We start from the raw sequence: 19,490 nt of genomic DNA, 5'->3' as shown, positions 1-19,490 counted from the left end.
ATATCACACTCTGGTTTTCACCGTCGTGATGTTTGGGGAATAGCTCAGCAAATTTGTGGCTATGTGAGGAACTCACGTTCACAATACCTGAGGAATCAAAATCAAATCCGTAGAAATTAATGAAAAGATGTTTATTTCGATGAGCCGCAATTGGAAAGTGATATAATGAAAATGAATGAAATACACAAATAATAAAAGCATGTTATAAAATCGAAGAGATAAGAAAAGTTCGGAAACACAATAAACAGATAAACACTATATAGACATATAAAAAAATCAAAACAAGATCAAGCACACGGCTTACCTATAAAATGTTTCCTTTATAATAGCATGATGGATCGAAAATGAATTATCGAAAGAATAAAATAAGTACTTAAGATTTTGACATGTTTTAGAATTTAGCGGATAAAATTTCTATTTTCCTTTTGTATACGTTAACTTGTTTATCTCTTAGCACAGAAGAGTTCTTTTAATTTAGCGCGGTAAAATTTAAAGTTGAAATATGAAAAATTCGTGAAACTAATTAATATATTAAGGATAACGAATTACTTACGTTATTTAGTTCAATAACAAAATTAATATAAGTTGAACAGAATCTTTATAGTTAGGTTTGATAATTTAAGAATTGTCATGATTAATTAATCAAATTCCTTTACAAGTAAATAATAAAACAAACTTTTCAAAATAGTCTTAAAATAAGATTTCCTAAATAATAAATATTATTAAAAAGTACTTAGAAATAATTTTGAGCTTACCTTAGGAATCAAAATCAAAATCCGTAAAAATTAATGAAAAGATGTTTATTTCGATGAGCCGCAATTGGAAAGTGATTTCGTAAAAATCACTTACCAACGCGGTCACTCTACGGACTTGAAATTGACCAATCAGGTAACTCATTTTAAAAAAGGTTAACGCCCAATTTCGGCAAAATTTCTTTGATGCTTGACACTGTTAACTAAGCCAAAAAGGTGTTACAACAATTACTCGCATTTCCGCAAAGAAGACCTGTAACAAAGACAGGATTAACTTGAAGCCGAAACAAAATAAATAAGTTTATCTACGTGGAATTTCGAAGTGTCAAGCTAATGCGCCAAAGAATTTATTTCCAAAGAAACCGAAAAACGAAATGTATACATTACTACCTAACAGCCTGTCAAAAATTCTTTAATGTAAAATGACATTCTATGTGTTACATAAGATGTGCTAGTAAACCTTGGGAGTGAAAATTAGTCTAATAAGATTTATGTAAGAATACCATTTTAAGTTAAAATAATGTATGAGATATTTCATCGCACTAAACAAAATAAATTAATTAAACTAATTTCAATTATTAAATTTTGATACGTAATTAAAGGTCATAAACGCAAGAATTTCTATTTCAAATAACAACATTTTTCAATTAATTGAACAGTGAAATATCATGAATTGCTGATTCATGTTACTTATAACTGTTACATTAAAAGTTTAAAATTTACCAATTTAAACTTAACTATAACAGTTTACCCCCCATGTTAAACTGTTATAGTTAAGTTTAAATTGATAAATTTTAAACTTTTAATGTAACACATACACCAACATCACGCATGGCAATATCAAAATGATTCTGACGGATTGTTATACCTTGCCATCAGCAACCCTTGATCCAAAACTGGTATACTTTATCATCAGAAATGGGTACCTATTTTTTATTCGTTCTTAAATTTACAAGTAGTGTCTTTCCATAGTGTGTCCTCATGTCTATGAAGTTCACATTAAGACATACATGTATAACGTTAAATCATAAATAATGCTAGAATAAAGAATATGTTTCTTATTCACTCATGTAACTATAACGATTTGCAGATGTACCGTCGATCCGAATGCGGGTCTAATATCTCGGTTGGTTTTCCAATACTTTGAGTATGCAATGAACAATGGTTTTACAGCCTTACAATGCAACGCCACCTATTGTTCACCGAGCGATCCCTACGCTTGTCAAACAATCTGCAACAGTTCAGCGATAAAGTTGGAGGAAGAAGAATTTTCTGATGACGGCCATGTAGTACTAAGTAAAGAGGAATCTGGTTAATTGGAAACATATTATTTTCTTTATCTTAACTTTGAATGTTTTATCTATGTAACTTGATTTTTTCTAACAAGATCATGGTCTAAGAGCAATTGAAAAAACCCCCAAATTGTTTATAAGTTAACCTATTTCATTGTATTATTATTATTATACAAAATTTATAAAGCGCCATATAATTTATATTAAATTACTCTAAGAGTACTGGTAAGGTGGGGACACAATTGGGGGGTCGAAGTTTAACATAGGAATATATAGAGTAAATCTTTAAAAAATCTTCTCGCCAGAAACTAATCAGCCAGGAAAGCTGAAACTTGTGTGGAAGCATCCTAAGGTAGTGTAGATTCCAAGTTGTGAAAATCATGATCTCTGGGGGTGGGTGGGCCACAATTGGGGGGTCGAAGCCAACAAATTTGTATTCATATAATTCAATTATCATGATGATTAAAATAGTTCTGTTTCCATTATTATTTGTTAAATATATTATATTTCTCTGACCTGCATTGTACAGTTACATTTGAAAAAAACCCCGATTATAAATCATTTTATTTAATCTTTAATACATTATCTATAAGTGCAGAAAGATCGCCTAGTGTATTCATTTGGGAGGTTTTGTGGGTATTGAATTAAATAAAAATGCGGTTACTTGATATATCACTTAAATAAGTAAATTTACCCTGAAAAGAAACATGTAACAATAAACAATAAAATGCTTTCTTTGGTAATTTATGCAGGTTATGAAAGAAGCATTCATTGCAGAAAAAATTCACATAACCCGCTAACGTTTATTTCTTAAATATTTTTTTCATATCCACTGTCCTATCCTACTATAAATCTTCACCGAAAGCTGAATTTAGTTTTTTAAATTAGCAATTCTTCTGTCTGTATCCGCCTTTGCCCAACAGACTCACAGAATTCACAAAAATCCCTGATATGTTTACTTGCATATATAGAGAATATTCTTTATAACAAAAAAATGTAGTATTTATATATGTTGTCTAAAGCATGAAAAACAATACAAGGTATTTAAGTTTTATTCATATTTATTATTATGAATTACAAATGTTATTTATTATTGTAAAGTAAAAAATTACCCAAATAAAACGAAAGTGTTTGATTTTTGTATTTATTTGTACAAAATTCAATGTTCAAGGAAAGATAACTCTTCCTAAATAAATCATGATTAATGTACCATACGTTTGGCGTACTGTGACGTCATATACTTGAGTCATAACATAAGTCAGAGTTTTAACCACTATACGATACATATAAGTTTTTTTTCTCCAACTCCCTGAAATTTTAGCATTTAAAACATACATTTTTCATATTAACATTTAAAAGAAATTACCATTATAACATATTATTTTTTCGGTTAACAAACCTATGCGAGTTAAAAAAATGAAAAAAAAATACATTACAATCTAACGTTTATTTTTATGCCTTATCTAAATGTCAAGGTCTTTTACATGGTATCTGCAGGGGTAAAATGCAAACATAAGTAATAAACAACGATTATATAGTGAACATGGACGTTATGAATAGCAAATGCTCTGTTGGCATTTTTTTCCAAGATACGCTAGCACAGCAGAGCAAATGCTATTCATAACGCTATGTCCACTAAATAACAATCAGAATTTATTTAAATTTTTTTTTAATATCCAAAATAAATTTTTGATGCATAAGTAAAATACTGCAATTAAACAAACTTGGCCTTAAAACCGAAGTGGTGGCTTCAAAGAGTTTTTTAATTTATTCTTGTACATGATAATTAAAATCACAATATCAAGTCTTCTAATTTTTGGTGTGTATGTGAATTAATTCTAATGAAAGTTTTCACAACATTTTTCTATTTTTTTAAAACTTGGTCAATACATAATACGAAGTCTTTTTTTTTTCATTTAGGCTAATTCTGTTAGAGTTAGTGCTATTCTATATTTTGTGGCATTCTGTATTTTGTGGAATGGTTCCTGTCTTAGTGACTGTTGATAAGACTGTAACGCCCCATGTAGGTCCCCCACAACGTGCTGACAGATCCCCAGTATCTGCCAAGAGAGGTCTCTGATACGTAAATGTACGTATCTCCCGTCATCATAGAGCAGCAGTGTCTGTAGGTCTGTCAGTGACTGTAGACACTGGGACCGGTTACCTAGTCTGTAGTTACATAACACATTTAACATATCAACCAATACAAAGGGAGAAATAAACATTAAAAGTCGATTGTTTTCATCGCTTACCCTTTGTTCTAAGAATAAATCTTGAATGTAATACACATCACTACGAAGATACACATTTTGTGCCCAAGACTCATTCATTCGTCTAGACAGAGACAAATCACCTAAACATTCATTGTATTTTTTTCTGTTTACAGTGTTATACATAAGATACGGCTGCGCTAGTTTTGATTTGACTAGAGCTGTTATCTTCAAACTTTTTCTAAATCTATACGTTCTATAGTAATACATTGCAAGATGCAACTAATCAGATACAGTACTGAACCTAAATGCTAGCTTCAGGAATGCGATATTCAGTCTGTCTAATCTGTAAAAAACCTTATTTGAACATTTTGAAATTTTGCAAGTTGTGAATGCTATTGGAATGAGAACCTCGGCCAAATCCTTCTGCAATGTTAATCTCTGATATTCTGTAATTGATGAATCTAATATGTTTAGTATGGACCTCAAGAAAATCATGCATGTCCCTAAGTCTGCTTTTGTAACTGCAGCCTCATATAATATTTCCGTTTGGATTGTATGATCTGTATCAGCGAGACATTTGAAATGTCCTAGACGTGGCTCTATTCTGACAGGGTTGTTACACATTACTGGATGAATTACTAGTATTGTTCTGACCGTCGAACTTTCCAGCAAGCACGACACACCCATTTCGTAATACCCGTAAAGCTGTTCTAACAGACAGTCTAGTGTGCGTGCACCTTTAGCAGTGGATAGTTTGCTTGCAAACATGTTGTTTCCTGGAATGAAAAAGTTTGGCATTACACCTCGATGGACGCAATTCAAGATGTATTTAAAACATTTCCAAAAGCAATCCAGTAAGTTATTCGGGTACCATGTAATGTGTCCTGTTTGTATCGACCAGAACATCGTTGTTTTTACAAAATATGAACACAGAAATGGTTCTTCTATGTCACGATTGACGACTTCCATTAAAAAGATTTTCAAAAGTCCATAGCACAAGAATTGCGTATGATTCATGGCATAGACAAGTTTTTGTTCTGGATGGGAAAATGATAGTCTCCATTCCAAATCGTTTTCATCGGCAGCGTTTCCGATGGGAACAAAATGACAACCATTTCTTAAAATGTCATCATAAACATGCTTTGGAGGCCATTTATGCAATAAACATCTTTTTCTCCAGTGGAAAGTTGACACTGGTAAATAGGAACAGTGAAAACAAAGGACAAAGTCAATATCAGTACTGTCAGCAACACCTTTAGTGCACGGACCATGCTCTACTATATTGTGGTGTAGTTTTTTACCACTTATCCAATTCATCATGATTTGTCTCCATTTTGAATTTGATATATACATTCCTCCATTAAATGGAGTGATTGACGATACAATTTTTTCTTCTTCCATTGGCAATTTGAGAGCACATAGTCTGACAAACCCCGGTGGTGTATCAGTGTCCTCCATGAGAATAATGGAATGTTTAGATAGATGATAAACACTGATCTCTGATAAGTCAGTTATCACTTTATGATTGATGAACCAGTACATATTGTCTCTGTCAGAAAATTCAAATCTAAAACCTTCCCTAAGACTGCCACATTTCATCATTCGACGACCATGATATATACTTGCAGGTTTTATGGTCAGTTCCTTTATGTCCATCACCTCCCTCCTGACGGTCACTTCTGTCGGTGTCCCAATATAACCACAAAGACCCACGTACAGGGCCGTAGACATGCAAGAATCGTCAGACATTTTTTTTTGTAAATGCTCTACTACTTTTGTCATGTAACTGTAAAAATCCAACCCAGCTATGATAACGATAAAGGTATGGAAAAACCCACCTGTTTATTTTTATTGATCTTTACTTTCATTTTATAAGCATTTTATCATAAAATGCTTTTTGGTGTAATCGAAGAGTACATAAAAGTTTTCATATCTTTTTTTTCATTCTTTTTTTTTTTGCTTTTTATTATTTATCATGTACATGTAGTTTAAATGGTTATCGCATATAAACACATTACTTTATTCAAACTTTAGAGGCAGTTTGAAAGCGGCCTGATACTACTCCATGCGTACAATTTGAAGATAAGTGACGTAAAAGCAATAAAACAATTAAATAAAAAAATATATAATTAACTAGATATCTTAATATAATTGTCACTACAACATTAATACCAGTTTTATTGCTATATAATGTGTCTAAATATCTAAATCCACCACCAGAGAATTAAGTTTTAGACCATGTCTGATCTACTTTACTATTTAAAAGGACAGCAGATAAGAAAAGTTGGTCTGTACTTTAAATCTTTTTATAGATAAAAGAGGAATTTAAACAGTCATTTGAGGAATTTCAAATCTACTCGCATTTTGTGTTCTTGGAAGATTTTACTTGTGTCGTTGCAATTGTGTTAGAACTCCATTTTTCTGCGTACTTTAAAAGAAGTGAGAGGAAAAAATTAATTATTTCGGATAATTGAGAATTATTGAAAATTTGTTGGTATTTTCAAAAATCTTCTTCTCAAAAACTATTCGGCCTGAAAAGCTTAAACTTGTGTGGAGGCATCCTCAGGTAGTGTAAATTCAAGTTTGTTCAAATCATGGTCCCCGGGGGTAGGGAGGGGCCACAAGAAAGGGATCAAGTTTTACATAGGAATATAGTGAGAAAATCATCTTCTCAAAAACTATTAGGCCAGGAAAGCTCAATTTAAAATGGAAGCATCCTCAGGTAGTGTAGATTCAAGTTTGTTCAAACCATTGGCTCTGGGGGTAGGGTGGGGCCACAATTGGGGGATACATTTTATACAGGAATATATAGAGAAAATCTTTAAAAACACTTCTTTTAAAAACTATTTGGCCAAGAAAGCTCAAATTGGCGAGTAACCATCCTCAGATAATGTAGATTCAATTTTGTTCAAATCATGGTCCCTGGGGGTAGGGCGGGGCCACAATGGGGGATAATTTTTTACATATAGAGAAAATCTAAAAAAAAAAACTATTAGGCCAGGAAAGCCCAAATTTGGGTGGAAGCATCCCCAGATCGTATAGGTTCAAGTTTGTTTTAAAAATAATAGTCCAGGGGTAGGGTGAGGTCACAATGGGGGATGAATTTTTACATAGGAATATATAGAGAAAATCTTCAAAAATCTTTTTAAAGACTATTTGGCCAGAAAAGCTTAAACTTGTGAAGAGGCTTCCTCGGATAGTGTTAATTCAAGTTTTCAAAATCACAGTCCCTAGTCGTAGGGCGGAGCCGTGATGGCGGTTTGAATTTTTACATAGGAATATATAGAGAAAATCTTATGGGAAAGTTTTCGGTCCAAAACTCAGTGTGAAAGCACATGTTATGCAGATTTAAGTTTTATGAAACCGTAATTCCCTAAAGAAAAGTTGGGCCACGAAATGGGGGGGGGGTATACAGGACTAAAGAAAAATCTTCTTACAGGTACAACAAAAGGGGCTTGGTATTTACCAAATAAAGAGGTGGATAAAAATTGGCAGATTTTCAATTTTTTTTAGCAAGATCTACTGTGCTTAGTTGTCAAGATGTTTTGATACTGTAATGCTAATTTGATCAGAATTAAGGCAGCCGTTGCTCAGGTGAGCGATGTGGCCCCTGGGCCTCTTGTTAATTATTGATTCATATGCACATAAATAATAGTATAACGGGTGCATAAATCACAACTCTATACCAATTGTACATGGGTGATCTATCTGTGTTCAAAACTATAAACATTTGAAATATCAACTGTATTAAAAATCCGCCATCAAGCTTATAGGTTCTTGGTTTCTTAAAAAATCTCAAAAATATGTCTTCTTTCAGATGGCGATATCAGAGCCGATGTAACAAAGAAGTTTGGCTCGGATTTAAAATTGACCCGGGGGTCATTTTTCAACGTTGAATATTGAGACCATATGTTTTGTGAATAAGACCCTAATCCGTTGAAAATTTTACCCGCATCGTGGGATTTTGATCATGAAACCGGTTCAAAGAAGCTCATATTAACGAATTAATATTCATAGATGTGGTTTATTTAATAAAATGTATTAGTTTTTGTATAAATATTCTTTAGATTCACGTTTGTATGATTTCATGGAGTCGGAAACTTTTAAATGATTATTCATCGAGTTTACATATTATTATCCCTTTAAATATGTAATAACTATTTTTTTTTCATAAAAGACTTTTCGCGTTTTTTCATGTTTTTTTTTTTTAAATCTATATTTTAAAAAATATATGTTTTTATAAGAATGTTTGTATACATGGTTACACGATAAACTATTCAATTCAGTAAAACTTTTTTTTTAATTCGCTGGATATGTGTACAAATATAAATAAATAAAGAAAATTACAATCCGTATTTTTTTTTTTATTAATTTAGTTTTACACTCCAGTACATTTACACCAGTAAATTAAAGTTTTGGTACTGTTCATTTAAATTTTGTGGGTGGCAGTAAATACAAAATTTACAGTAATTATGTCATATTGTGATTTTTGTGTTTGCATCCACCCAGTTTGTTAAAACTGTGATTACCTGAATTTTGTATATAGACACACCCAGCAAATAACAGTATACAATATGATGATACGCTAACATGTACTCTTTCATGAACAATGCTGTGGTAACAATGTATATTTTGAAAGCTAATATTGTAGTGTTTTTTGTGCCGTAATGATAACTCTCGATGTAACTTATTAAATGTGATGAACATGAAACAAATCGCTAGTTTTTTTTCTCGGCATAAACAATTCTGCTTCATAGAATCTGTAGCAAGTTAGCTAGCAACCTAATTTTTGTACAGGATTACAATAACGTAATTCTGCTTTAATAGTTTCTAATTTGCTTTGATTACAAAAATGTAACATAATTAACTTACAGTAATGGTTTTCGTCCATAAAAATGTAAAATGCGTTTTTAGAATAGAAATATAATGTATTTAGCAGAAGATCTCCAGAACATGATCAGAGTAGATGGCAGAACTTCCTATCACAGGTACCTACTTTATTAATTTAATGTAAACAGTTGAAATTCAAATGAATGAGATAAAAGACATACTGTAAACGTAGTACATTTGGCTGTGTATTCTATTTAGCGCTTTTGGCGGAATGCGACTTCCGCTAAATCAAAAACATCGCTAAATGCCATGCATGTATGTATAAGAATAGTCACATTCAAGAATACGCTAAATCAAATCTACGCCAACTTGTTCAAAAACTAATTTCCGCAAAATATCGTACACGCCAAATATAATACGCATACAGTAACCTATGTAAACCCTTTTCAACACACAGTCAAGAAGTGGTGTTAAAAATAATCTATGGTCGTAAGAATATAGTATAACTAGTTCACAGAATATTATTGATATTGTGTATATAAGACAAGAGGTACTTAAATATCAAATAACTATCTAAACATTTACCATATATGATTGTCAGACATACTGTTTGTAGATATATTCATTCACAATTATGTGATAGTGGGTTGTCCCAAAGAAATAAACAAGTCCACTTTAAGGGTTCTTCATTTATTCGGATAAATGGATAGGATTAAACCCTGTAATATAATTAATAGATATCAGCATAAAATTATACAATCATATTCAAATATATATTCATGAAATACATTAATGCTCAGAGTTCACTAATCAAACTATTTGTAAAGAAGGATAACTCTGATTAAAATGCATCATAATTTCAGTGTCAAGAAGAGTTACTGCCCTTGAACACAATTTACAAAAATAAAGAAATATGCTCTACATCTTTATCAATATCAATATTTAATTAAATAAAAACATATACTTTCAATGTAACTCCTTTCTAGATTACATTTTATCAAGATGCATAAAATAAATATAAAAATATAACTTTGCAACGATCACCTGTTTATGGAACAAGGTTTCATGCACAATCCTGATTACTCTGACAATGGTACTCTCTAACTACAAGTATTAAATATGATAACAATAAATAACCTTTCACATATATTAGAAATGAGATACTATAGTTTAGATATCAAAACTATGAATTACTGGGATAATTCTTTCATAAATAAGGTATTATAACCTCAAAAAGTAGAATTAGCCAAATGTACCAATTAACAGAAAATATCATTATTATCTATTAAATTATATAATAGTTCAAGAATACCAAAAAATAGAACACTTACTATAACTGACTGCTTCAAATATGTTGATGAAATAAATAAATAAGTGAAATCGTCTCTTGAAGAAATTAGGTCTTACTCCTAGGAATACTAGCCTTGGTCTGTCACAAAGGCTACTCAGTTAGAGCGGGAAAAATTATAAAAAAAACATACTATTGGCTAAGTAAAACACCTGATCCTGTCCACAAGTATGTAAGTGGCCATACAGGTGAAATGTCTTAAGGCTATAAAATATCAGAAGCCACTAGAATAGGTAATTAAATAACGATTACTTCATAGGCGCATAAAAGACAGGGAGTTATAGGGATAGAAGCCTGTTTCTTAATATGTACAATGTAAAATATGGAATGTAGGATAATGATGATGATGTTGATGATGAAATTTGAATAATATGAAGGAATGTAATTATCATAAAATGCACCCTATTACAATTACATTAAAAAACCTATCACCATCCTTTCTACTAGCAGAGATAGAAACATAAGAGTAAAGTTTTTAAGGATCCAGCCCATAAAAGAACAGTTCATAAAAAGAGTACTTTATAATAAGTAAATATATAATAATTAAATACCGGAATATTTAAGCAGAGTAACGTCAGAGAATGTAAAATGCTCAGAAGCTCTTAAATAATTATAACCATAGGAAAATTGTTTACAATTTTAATTGTATGAAAAATCAGATCTATCATAAAGCATATAGTAAATATGAACAGATACTATTGTCACAAAGTTGTTTAAAAGGTTTGTCTATTTGTTGAGTGTTTCTTGGGCTTTTATGAAAAAAATGAACATTTTCTTTAGATTCAGGCTTACAACTTAAGTAATTGAGCATTTAGATTAATTGCTTTGATTCGTAAATGGCATACAATTTTCTTTCCTATTGCCAAAATTGAAGTGTTTGTAAGCTTTATGTATTTTTTGTTTTTTAAAGTTTTGATTTAAAGATGGATACAAGTGATGAATTTTTCATTTATGCATTTTTAAATAATTTACTTGTAAACCGTATGAAGCTATTGCAATAAGAATCAATCGGATATCATGGTAGACAGTAAAAATGTCATTCGACCTAAGATTATATTCATATGTGGACTTCTGGTCACCTGAGCATGTAGGTGGTTGTAAAAAATTTTGTCAGAGAATTTTTCCCCTTAAAATCCCAATAGGAGCGTAGATCAAGCGTATCTCTAAGTACAAATGCTTGCAGTAACAATTCTGTTCTGAAGGATTACAAAAGTGACAAAAAAATGGCGCAAAACGGACCTTTGAAGAATTCTCTTAAAAAACACAGTGCCGGTGTAACGAAGAATATTGACCCGGGTTGAAAATTGACCCGGGGGTCATTTTTCAACGTTGAATATTGACCCGGGGGGTCATTTTTCAGCGTTGAAAATTGAGACCAAAATCGTGAAATTTATACCCGGGGTCGTTTTTCAACGTTATGAGAAAGATTTTTCTAAACTCTGATGACCACGACACGTTGAAAATTGATCCTGTTGAGAATTGACCCCAACCTCAGAGTTTTGATCTGAACTGTAACTTACTCTACACGGTTTAAATGTACAATCTTGCACGTATTTGAAAGATTCAGTTTTTAAATTTTCATACACTCCGATACGAATGCGGACGTGGCTGATTTCTTTTTAGGTTGTTATGTCCAATTAATCATTTAATTTTAAGACTGAAAATATGATATCCATTTATTATTACAATACTATGGAAATAAAGCTAAAAAGATGAACGTTTGCTTCGGAATGAAACAGGCGAGTCGGGCAAGAATACTTTTTGACATTTTCTGCAAGTGTAGTGATTTTTTGTAACGTATTATTGTAGAATCATTAAATATGACTTCACAAATACTTACACTTATTACACTACCTTAAGTCTATCAAATTATTGTTTTAATATACTTTTAAACATTTTATAAACCAAATTTTGAAAAGAAAAAAAAATGAATCGATACTTTAAAGTAGATACATTAGGATCATTAAAATGATATTTAAATATAGGCTTACATGTACATCAACATACAAATGATAATGAATGTACATGTATTCATGCTCATGTAGTCATTGGATCAGACATGTGTGAATTTGACATTAAATTTGTTTTACATTCCATCAGTACAAGTATAACAATTTGTTTTATAACCGGTCATATTCTTTTAGTTTTGTAATCAATTAAAAAACTGATTTTTTTAAATTTTTAAATAATAATGTATTTTATATTGTGCCCTGGCAGAAAAAAAACATTTACCTACCTACCTACCCAGCTCCAAATTTTAGGGTCGGATTATAGGGGGAACACAGATATTTATAATGATGGCATTATCGCTACTTTTCAGGCAATTCAACAGAGCTCAATTCGACAAGCACCTGACGTTGTATATTTTTCTAATAATTGAAAACTGTTAACCTCTATACTGTTTTATTGGGTAAAGGGTAAATATGTATTTATATTAAGATATAACGTCAGGTACATGTGTTTTTTTAAAATCCTTTTTATATATATTATACATATATACCAGGTATATATATACATGTACATCATAAACACATTTACACATATGTTTTTTTACGACTTAACAATGATTTTCCATAAACTTGCTAGATTAACTTTATTGAAGAGGCAATTTCCTGCATATGCAGAGTCATAGTTCTTTTTGAAAAAAGCAATTCATATCTATTATTTTGAGTTTTTAATTCCATTATTTACCTTTAAATTAGAAACACGGGCAACTGACGTAATATATTTTCTCAAAATTAAAAACATATACCCTCTACAGCAAAAAAGTTAAACAATTTTCAAAAAAGTAGGTTTGCATCTATATATGCAGTCTGAGGATGGTTGATCTAATTATATTAATGATATATGTAAAGGTATGCAAAAGTTGAATATATTAAGATTACTCAAGAATACAATTGATAGATAAACACTTGTTAAAATTCGGCTTTTATCAGACCTAGATTGGAATGTGGCGATGTTGTGTTGAGCAGCTGTATCAAAAAAAACTCCGAATTGCTTAAACATGTACAAATTAAAGCAACCAGGACAGTGACAGGGATCAGAGTTAATTCTTCTAAAATCATTTTATATAGTGAGCTTAATTTGGAAACCTTACAACATCGAAGAGATAAACATTATAAGCTAATTATATTCTACACGATTATAAATGGTTTAGCACCACAAGATATGTTAGATTTAATTCAATCATATTTTCCAACTGAACATGCATATAATCTTTGGTCGAATTAGCTTTTAGCTCACCTGAGCGGAAAGCTCAGTTGAGCTACTCTGATAACTTTTTGTCCGTCCGTCCGTCTGTCTGTCTGTAAACCTTTTACATTTTCGACTTTTTAATCCCTAGACCACTCTGCCAATAACTTAAGTTGGCACAAAGCATCATTAGGTTAAGGGGCCCCTGGACGATTCTTTGGCCTCACAGGGGTTTCATAGTTTGATGTAGGTTTACATCCTTTATATAAACAATTGTTTAGGATTTCTTTGAGAACTGCAATGTCAACAGGTGATACATGTATGACTATAAAATCATCCTTTTAGAAAAAGGACTTGATTATAAACATAAGAATATCCAGGGGGAAAATGGACTCGTACTTATACAGGATCTACATGTAATATTCTACATTGCCAAGATAGTTTGAATTATGACTCTGTTAAGCTGATTTTATCATACCTATTGCTACTCAGGTGAGCGATGTGGCCCATGGGCCTCTTGTTTACTATCTACCAATATATCGGACTACTTATTACAATAGCTTTGTTCCGTCTACATGTAAATTATGGAATAATCTTCATGCAGAAAAGAAAATTTCATCAACTTTATCTATCTTAAAGTCAAAACTTAAAAAAACCCAAAATATACCCAGAGCTTACAAACACTTCAGTTAAGGCAAAAGGAAATATCATTTTACGTCAATTACGGAATAAAGCTAGTAAAGCTTACTTATCTTGGGTTTTTTTATTGATGAAAGTCGATGTTTATACTGTGGGTCTGAATCTGAAGGAAATTGTGATTTTTCACCCTGGATGTCCAAGATACACTCAACAAAGAGACGGACCTTTTTACAACTTATTGGCATTAGTGTATCTTTTCATATGATCTATATACTTTATGGTAATTCTGATTTTTCATATCAATAAAATTGTAAATTTGTTTCCCATGTTTTTAGTTATATTGGAGCTCCCAAGCGTTTTTGATTCTCTTAAGTTACACTTTTTAAACCTATTTAAGTATTTTACATGTACATGTATATTTACTTATTATATAGTTCCCTTTTATTTACTGTTCTTTTCGAATGGGCTGGATCATGAAAATCTCATTCTTAGGTTTGTTTATTTGCAATTATAAATGAAGGTGATAGGTTTGTAAATGTAGGTGTAAGTGAACATGTCTATCAACAATATGTCTTACAATCATATATGGTAAATGTTCAGATAATTATTTAGTAATCCACTGTCTTTTATACACATAATATCAATAATATTCTTTAAATTTGTATAATACCATATTCTTATGCCCATAGATAATTTCCTTTTGACTTTGTATGTTTGAAAGGGTTAACATAGGCTTATCAGTTATCCAATCCATTCAATAATTTGAACATTCCGTTCAATAAAATTAACAATGTAGGTGCCTGTGTTAGTAAGGTCAACCATCTACTCCAACGCTGCTGTTTGATCTTGTACAAAATATTTCTATTCAAAAAAATGTAATTTACCGATTTATTGACGAAAACAATTACTGTTAGTAAATTTATTTGAAATATTTGTGATCAAAGCAATTTAGAAACAATTAAAGAAAAATTATGTTATTGTCATCCTGTACAAAAATTAGGTTGCTAACTTGCTACAGGTTCCATGAAGCAGAATTGTTTATGCCTAGACAAATTAGCGATTTGATGATATTTACATGTAGTTACATCAGAAGTTATCCTAACGGAACAAATAATTAAAACACTAAAAAATATCGGCTTCCAAGATATATACATGTAGTTACTACGGCATTGTTCACGAAAGAGTACATGTTAGCGTATCATCATTTTGTAAATTGTTATTGGCTGGATGTGTGTGAATACAAAATTTTAACAAACTGAGTGGGTGCAAACACAAAAATCTCAACATGATATACTGTTAATTTTGTATTTTCACCCACCCAGAAAATATACAATGAACAATATCAAAGTTTCAATTCATTGGGTGAATGTAAAACCAAAATTAAACAATATGCCGTATTGTTGTCCTTTGCAAAAATTTAGATTATTGATAATCAAAATTTGTACATGACAACTTCGTGTCGAAGATTTTACTTCTGTTTATTTTGTTTTTCTTATAAATTTTAGCGCGATTTTAATCAAAATACTTTCTCAGGGTTTGAATATGGCTATATTGTTCGGAAAGCTTTTTCCGAACAATATAGCCATATTCAAACCCTGAGAAAGTATTTTGATTAAAATCGCGCTAAAATTTATAAGAAAAACAAAATAAACAGAAGTAAAATCTTCGACACGATATTGTATTTTTAAAAATTATTTACATGTGTACACTTCTCCATTGGATTAAAAAAAAAGAGTTTTTTTCTGAATTGAATAGTATAACGTGTAACCATGTATACAAGTATTTTTTAAGAACATATTTTTCTTTTTATTTATATTTTATTTTTATATTTTTAAAATATATAGATATCACACAAAACAACAATTATATGCGAAAAGTTTATTATGAATAAAATAGTTATAAAATATTTAAAGGGATTAATTGTAAATTCAAAAAATAGTCCTCATTTTTAACACTCCCCACCCCCCCCCCCCCCACCCCCCAAGTTGAATGATGTAAACATGTAAATCTACAGAATAAATATGTAAAAACTGATAATTTTTAATTAAATAAACTCAAGTTATAAACATTGATTCGTTAATTTGTGCTTTCTTTGCTGTTGAATTTTGAACCGGTTTCATGATCTAAATTCCACGTTGCGGGTCAATTTTCAACGGATTAGGGTCTTTATTCAACAACTTTGGTCTCAATATTCAACGTGGAAAAATGAACCCCGGGTCAATTTTCAACCCGGGTCAAAATTCTTCGTTACACCGGTGTTACGTCAAATACCGTTAATTCTACACCCGGACTCAGCGGAGAGGTGAGTAGCGCTCTTCAGTCGCTGCCAATAATTCAACAAATCCTCCAAGATATACAGCACAGACTTAACGGTCTTGAAGAACTCCGCTCAGAATTACAAAGCGTGAAAGAAAGTCTGAGAGAGGATTTGTGGGGAACAGACGGCCTTGAACAAAAGATTGAATATGTTGCTCAACAAGCAGAGTACACCGTGCAAAATGTTGAAACTATTCATAAAGAAAACAAAAATCTCCGTCGTGAGGTTGATTTATTAAAGGCAATAGTCATTAAGCTTGATAGAAAAGTTAGCGAACAAGATAGAGAAATTATTGACCTTAAAAGCCGCTCCATGCGAGACAATATACTAATCCATAGATTCAAGGAAAGTTCCAATGAGAACCTTATGCTGGATATTCCAAGTGCCATTAAAAAGGTTTATGGTGTAGATCTAAAGTTTGTCCGCATACATCGTATTGGCCCACCCAGGCGCGGACCGGTACCACCCACAATAGTAGGGAAGTTAGAGCATTATGACAAAAAGGAGGAAATTCTACAATTTCAGAGGGATTTCAGGCGTTCATCAAAAGAAACTCCTTTCCATGTATCCGAACAATTCACGGCAGCCCTAATGGAGGAGAGCTAGGAAACATCTGTTTGAGCTCCATGCAATACACGTCTCAAAACGTAGAAACGCATGTAAGAGGAAACAAACTTGTTTTCAAAAACAAGGGACATGTATTCAGAGAAAAAGTACTCGTCCCCCGGGCTGAAGATGTTCTACAGTGCGACGAAGATGAATTAGACAAGTTACAGGAAATACCAGTAGTAACTTCGGAAGAAAAACGTGAACGTGGGAGTAGATTCGTGGCTAGTGGGACCCCCGTCAAAACCTATGGTGAAGTACGCAATTTTTACAAAATGCTGTGCTCTCAGTCGATGCATACACAAGCACACCATCGCATTCTAGTGTACCGCTTCCGGGACAAGGATGGTAAGGTGATCGATGGATAGATGGATGATGGGGAGTTTGGTGCGGGAAGGAATCTACTAAAGCACTTTAAGGAACGCGGCCATGAAAATATTGCATGTGTCATTACAAGATGGTATGGCGGTGAGCACCTTGGTGTTGCACGGTTTGGTCTAATGAGGGAATTTGTAGATCAAGTCGTAAATGACATCGAAAAATAATGTGACTATTCCGGAACTATCGTTTCCGTCCGTATTTAGACTTGGTTTCCAAGGGTAAGAACTGTGCACAATAGAACTTCCGGTTTAGGGACACAATGTAAACGAATCCGGGTGGTTTCGCTCCGATCGCTTGTTCACGCTGAGTGGTTTCGCTCCGAATACATGTTCGCCCCGAGTGGATTCGCCCGGATTGTATTAATGAACACTACAATACACACCGCTTGTTGCTTTTTTTCAAATACGTAATTTAAATTATTTCTATCTACACAAAAGTGATCAATTAAATGTTTTAGAAAGTAGTTTAATTAGACAATAACTTTATACACATGCACGAACATGGTCTGAACAGTTTAATTCGTCGGCAATTAATCCACCATCAATGAAACCGTTAAATAAATAGCTTTGACTGCGATCTAATTTGGAGAACTAAATGATGAGTATCTCAAGAATTCGTTAGCGCGTTTTTGGAACCAGTATTATGAAAGAGTATATATATCAAAGAAATGGTTCGTGAATGCTGCCTCTACTGCCATAACTTGGTGAGCATAATTATCAAGAGCACCCTTTATTTTAATTACCATAAAATATATCATCAGCTAGTCAAAATATATATATTTTTGTATATAATTTTATCTGTGTGTCAATTGAAATCCAGTGTAAAAAAAATATTAAAGCTCTGCAAGGCATTACTACATAATTAATTAAGAAAACATTGCAAGTTATATGAACATTATACATAATTTAGTGAAATCACGGAAAATTGGCAAAACATGATTTCACTCTCAACATGACAAATGTTCATAAAGGCATTTAGAAAGCTATGTAAGTAATGTTAAAATTTTACATAACTAAGTGAATTCACGGATATATAATGGCTCACGGAAAATTGGCTAAAAATGCTTTCACTACACAAATGTTTATAAAAGGCATTAATTAAGACAGCTCGATTAGGTGAAATCACGATAATTTTAAACTATTCCATAAAACACAACATTAGCAATTATTTGGGGTTTGTTTAGATCGATAAATACAGGTAATCCCTGATCGTTAATAATATTCAGCGCGAACAAGTGATCGGAGCGAAACCACCCGTTACCATGTAAACAGATGCTCTCATTTGTAAGTTTATTATTTGTTTATGGGTTGGGGAAAATTTCAGGGCCCTATCGATTTGATTGGGTCGTTTTTTGGGGTTTAGATCATGCCCAGTGTTATTTTTTCATTGTATATAATATGTTATTTCAGTTTGTGTGTTAGTATGAGAGAAAAAAATGTATAGTAGCTTCCTATCATATCGCGGGTTCTATGACTATGGCATCGCGGTATTTCTGTTTACGAATAGTAGCACGCGCTGAAATTGACATTTGAGGTCGGGATATTTTTAGACATAATAAACAGAGGCACGCTGAACACCACTGAGGTATATGATAGAGGAATCCCCCAATAACATTAGTTTTTGGAACTATTTCAGTATCAATATAGATTTTTCCACAAAATGATTTAACTACCGCGATATCATAAGACGGGCTCATACAGAGTGGAATTACATGTTTGTGTCAATATACGTCTCTCTTCTTATCTCATGAGCCATTTTCAGTCATACATAATGCATATTCTCATTTAAGAAAATCTGCAATATATTCTTAACATTTTTTATTAATATGTAAACGGTGTCACTGTGACCGTTGGACCGAGCGCAGATTTAACACAGTACAGTTTGATTTTTGATGTAGAACAAATTTATTTGAAACGCACA

General features: G+C 32.0%; 1 protein-coding gene across 1 annotated transcript; it reads right to left on the bottom strand.

Moving 5' to 3' along the window:
* Positions 1-3,144: 3,144 nt before the first annotated feature.
* Positions 3,145-6,006, bottom strand: LOC128181402 (uncharacterized). The gene has a single exon (XM_052849799.1). It carries the CDS (start codon positions 6,004-6,006, stop codon positions 4,537-4,539), a length of 1,470 nt encoding a protein of 489 aa, XP_052705759.1. The 3' UTR covers positions 3,145-4,536.
* Positions 6,007-19,490: the final 13,484 nt, after the last annotated feature.

The sequence above is a fragment of the Crassostrea angulata genome, chromosome 4, assembly GCF_025612915.1.
Source record: "Crassostrea angulata isolate pt1a10 chromosome 4, ASM2561291v2, whole genome shotgun sequence".
NCBI lineage: Eukaryota > Metazoa > Mollusca > Bivalvia > Ostreida > Ostreidae > Magallana > Magallana angulata.
Note: the sequence above shows the minus strand (reverse complement) of the source record. Positions and strands in the feature narration are given on the sequence as shown.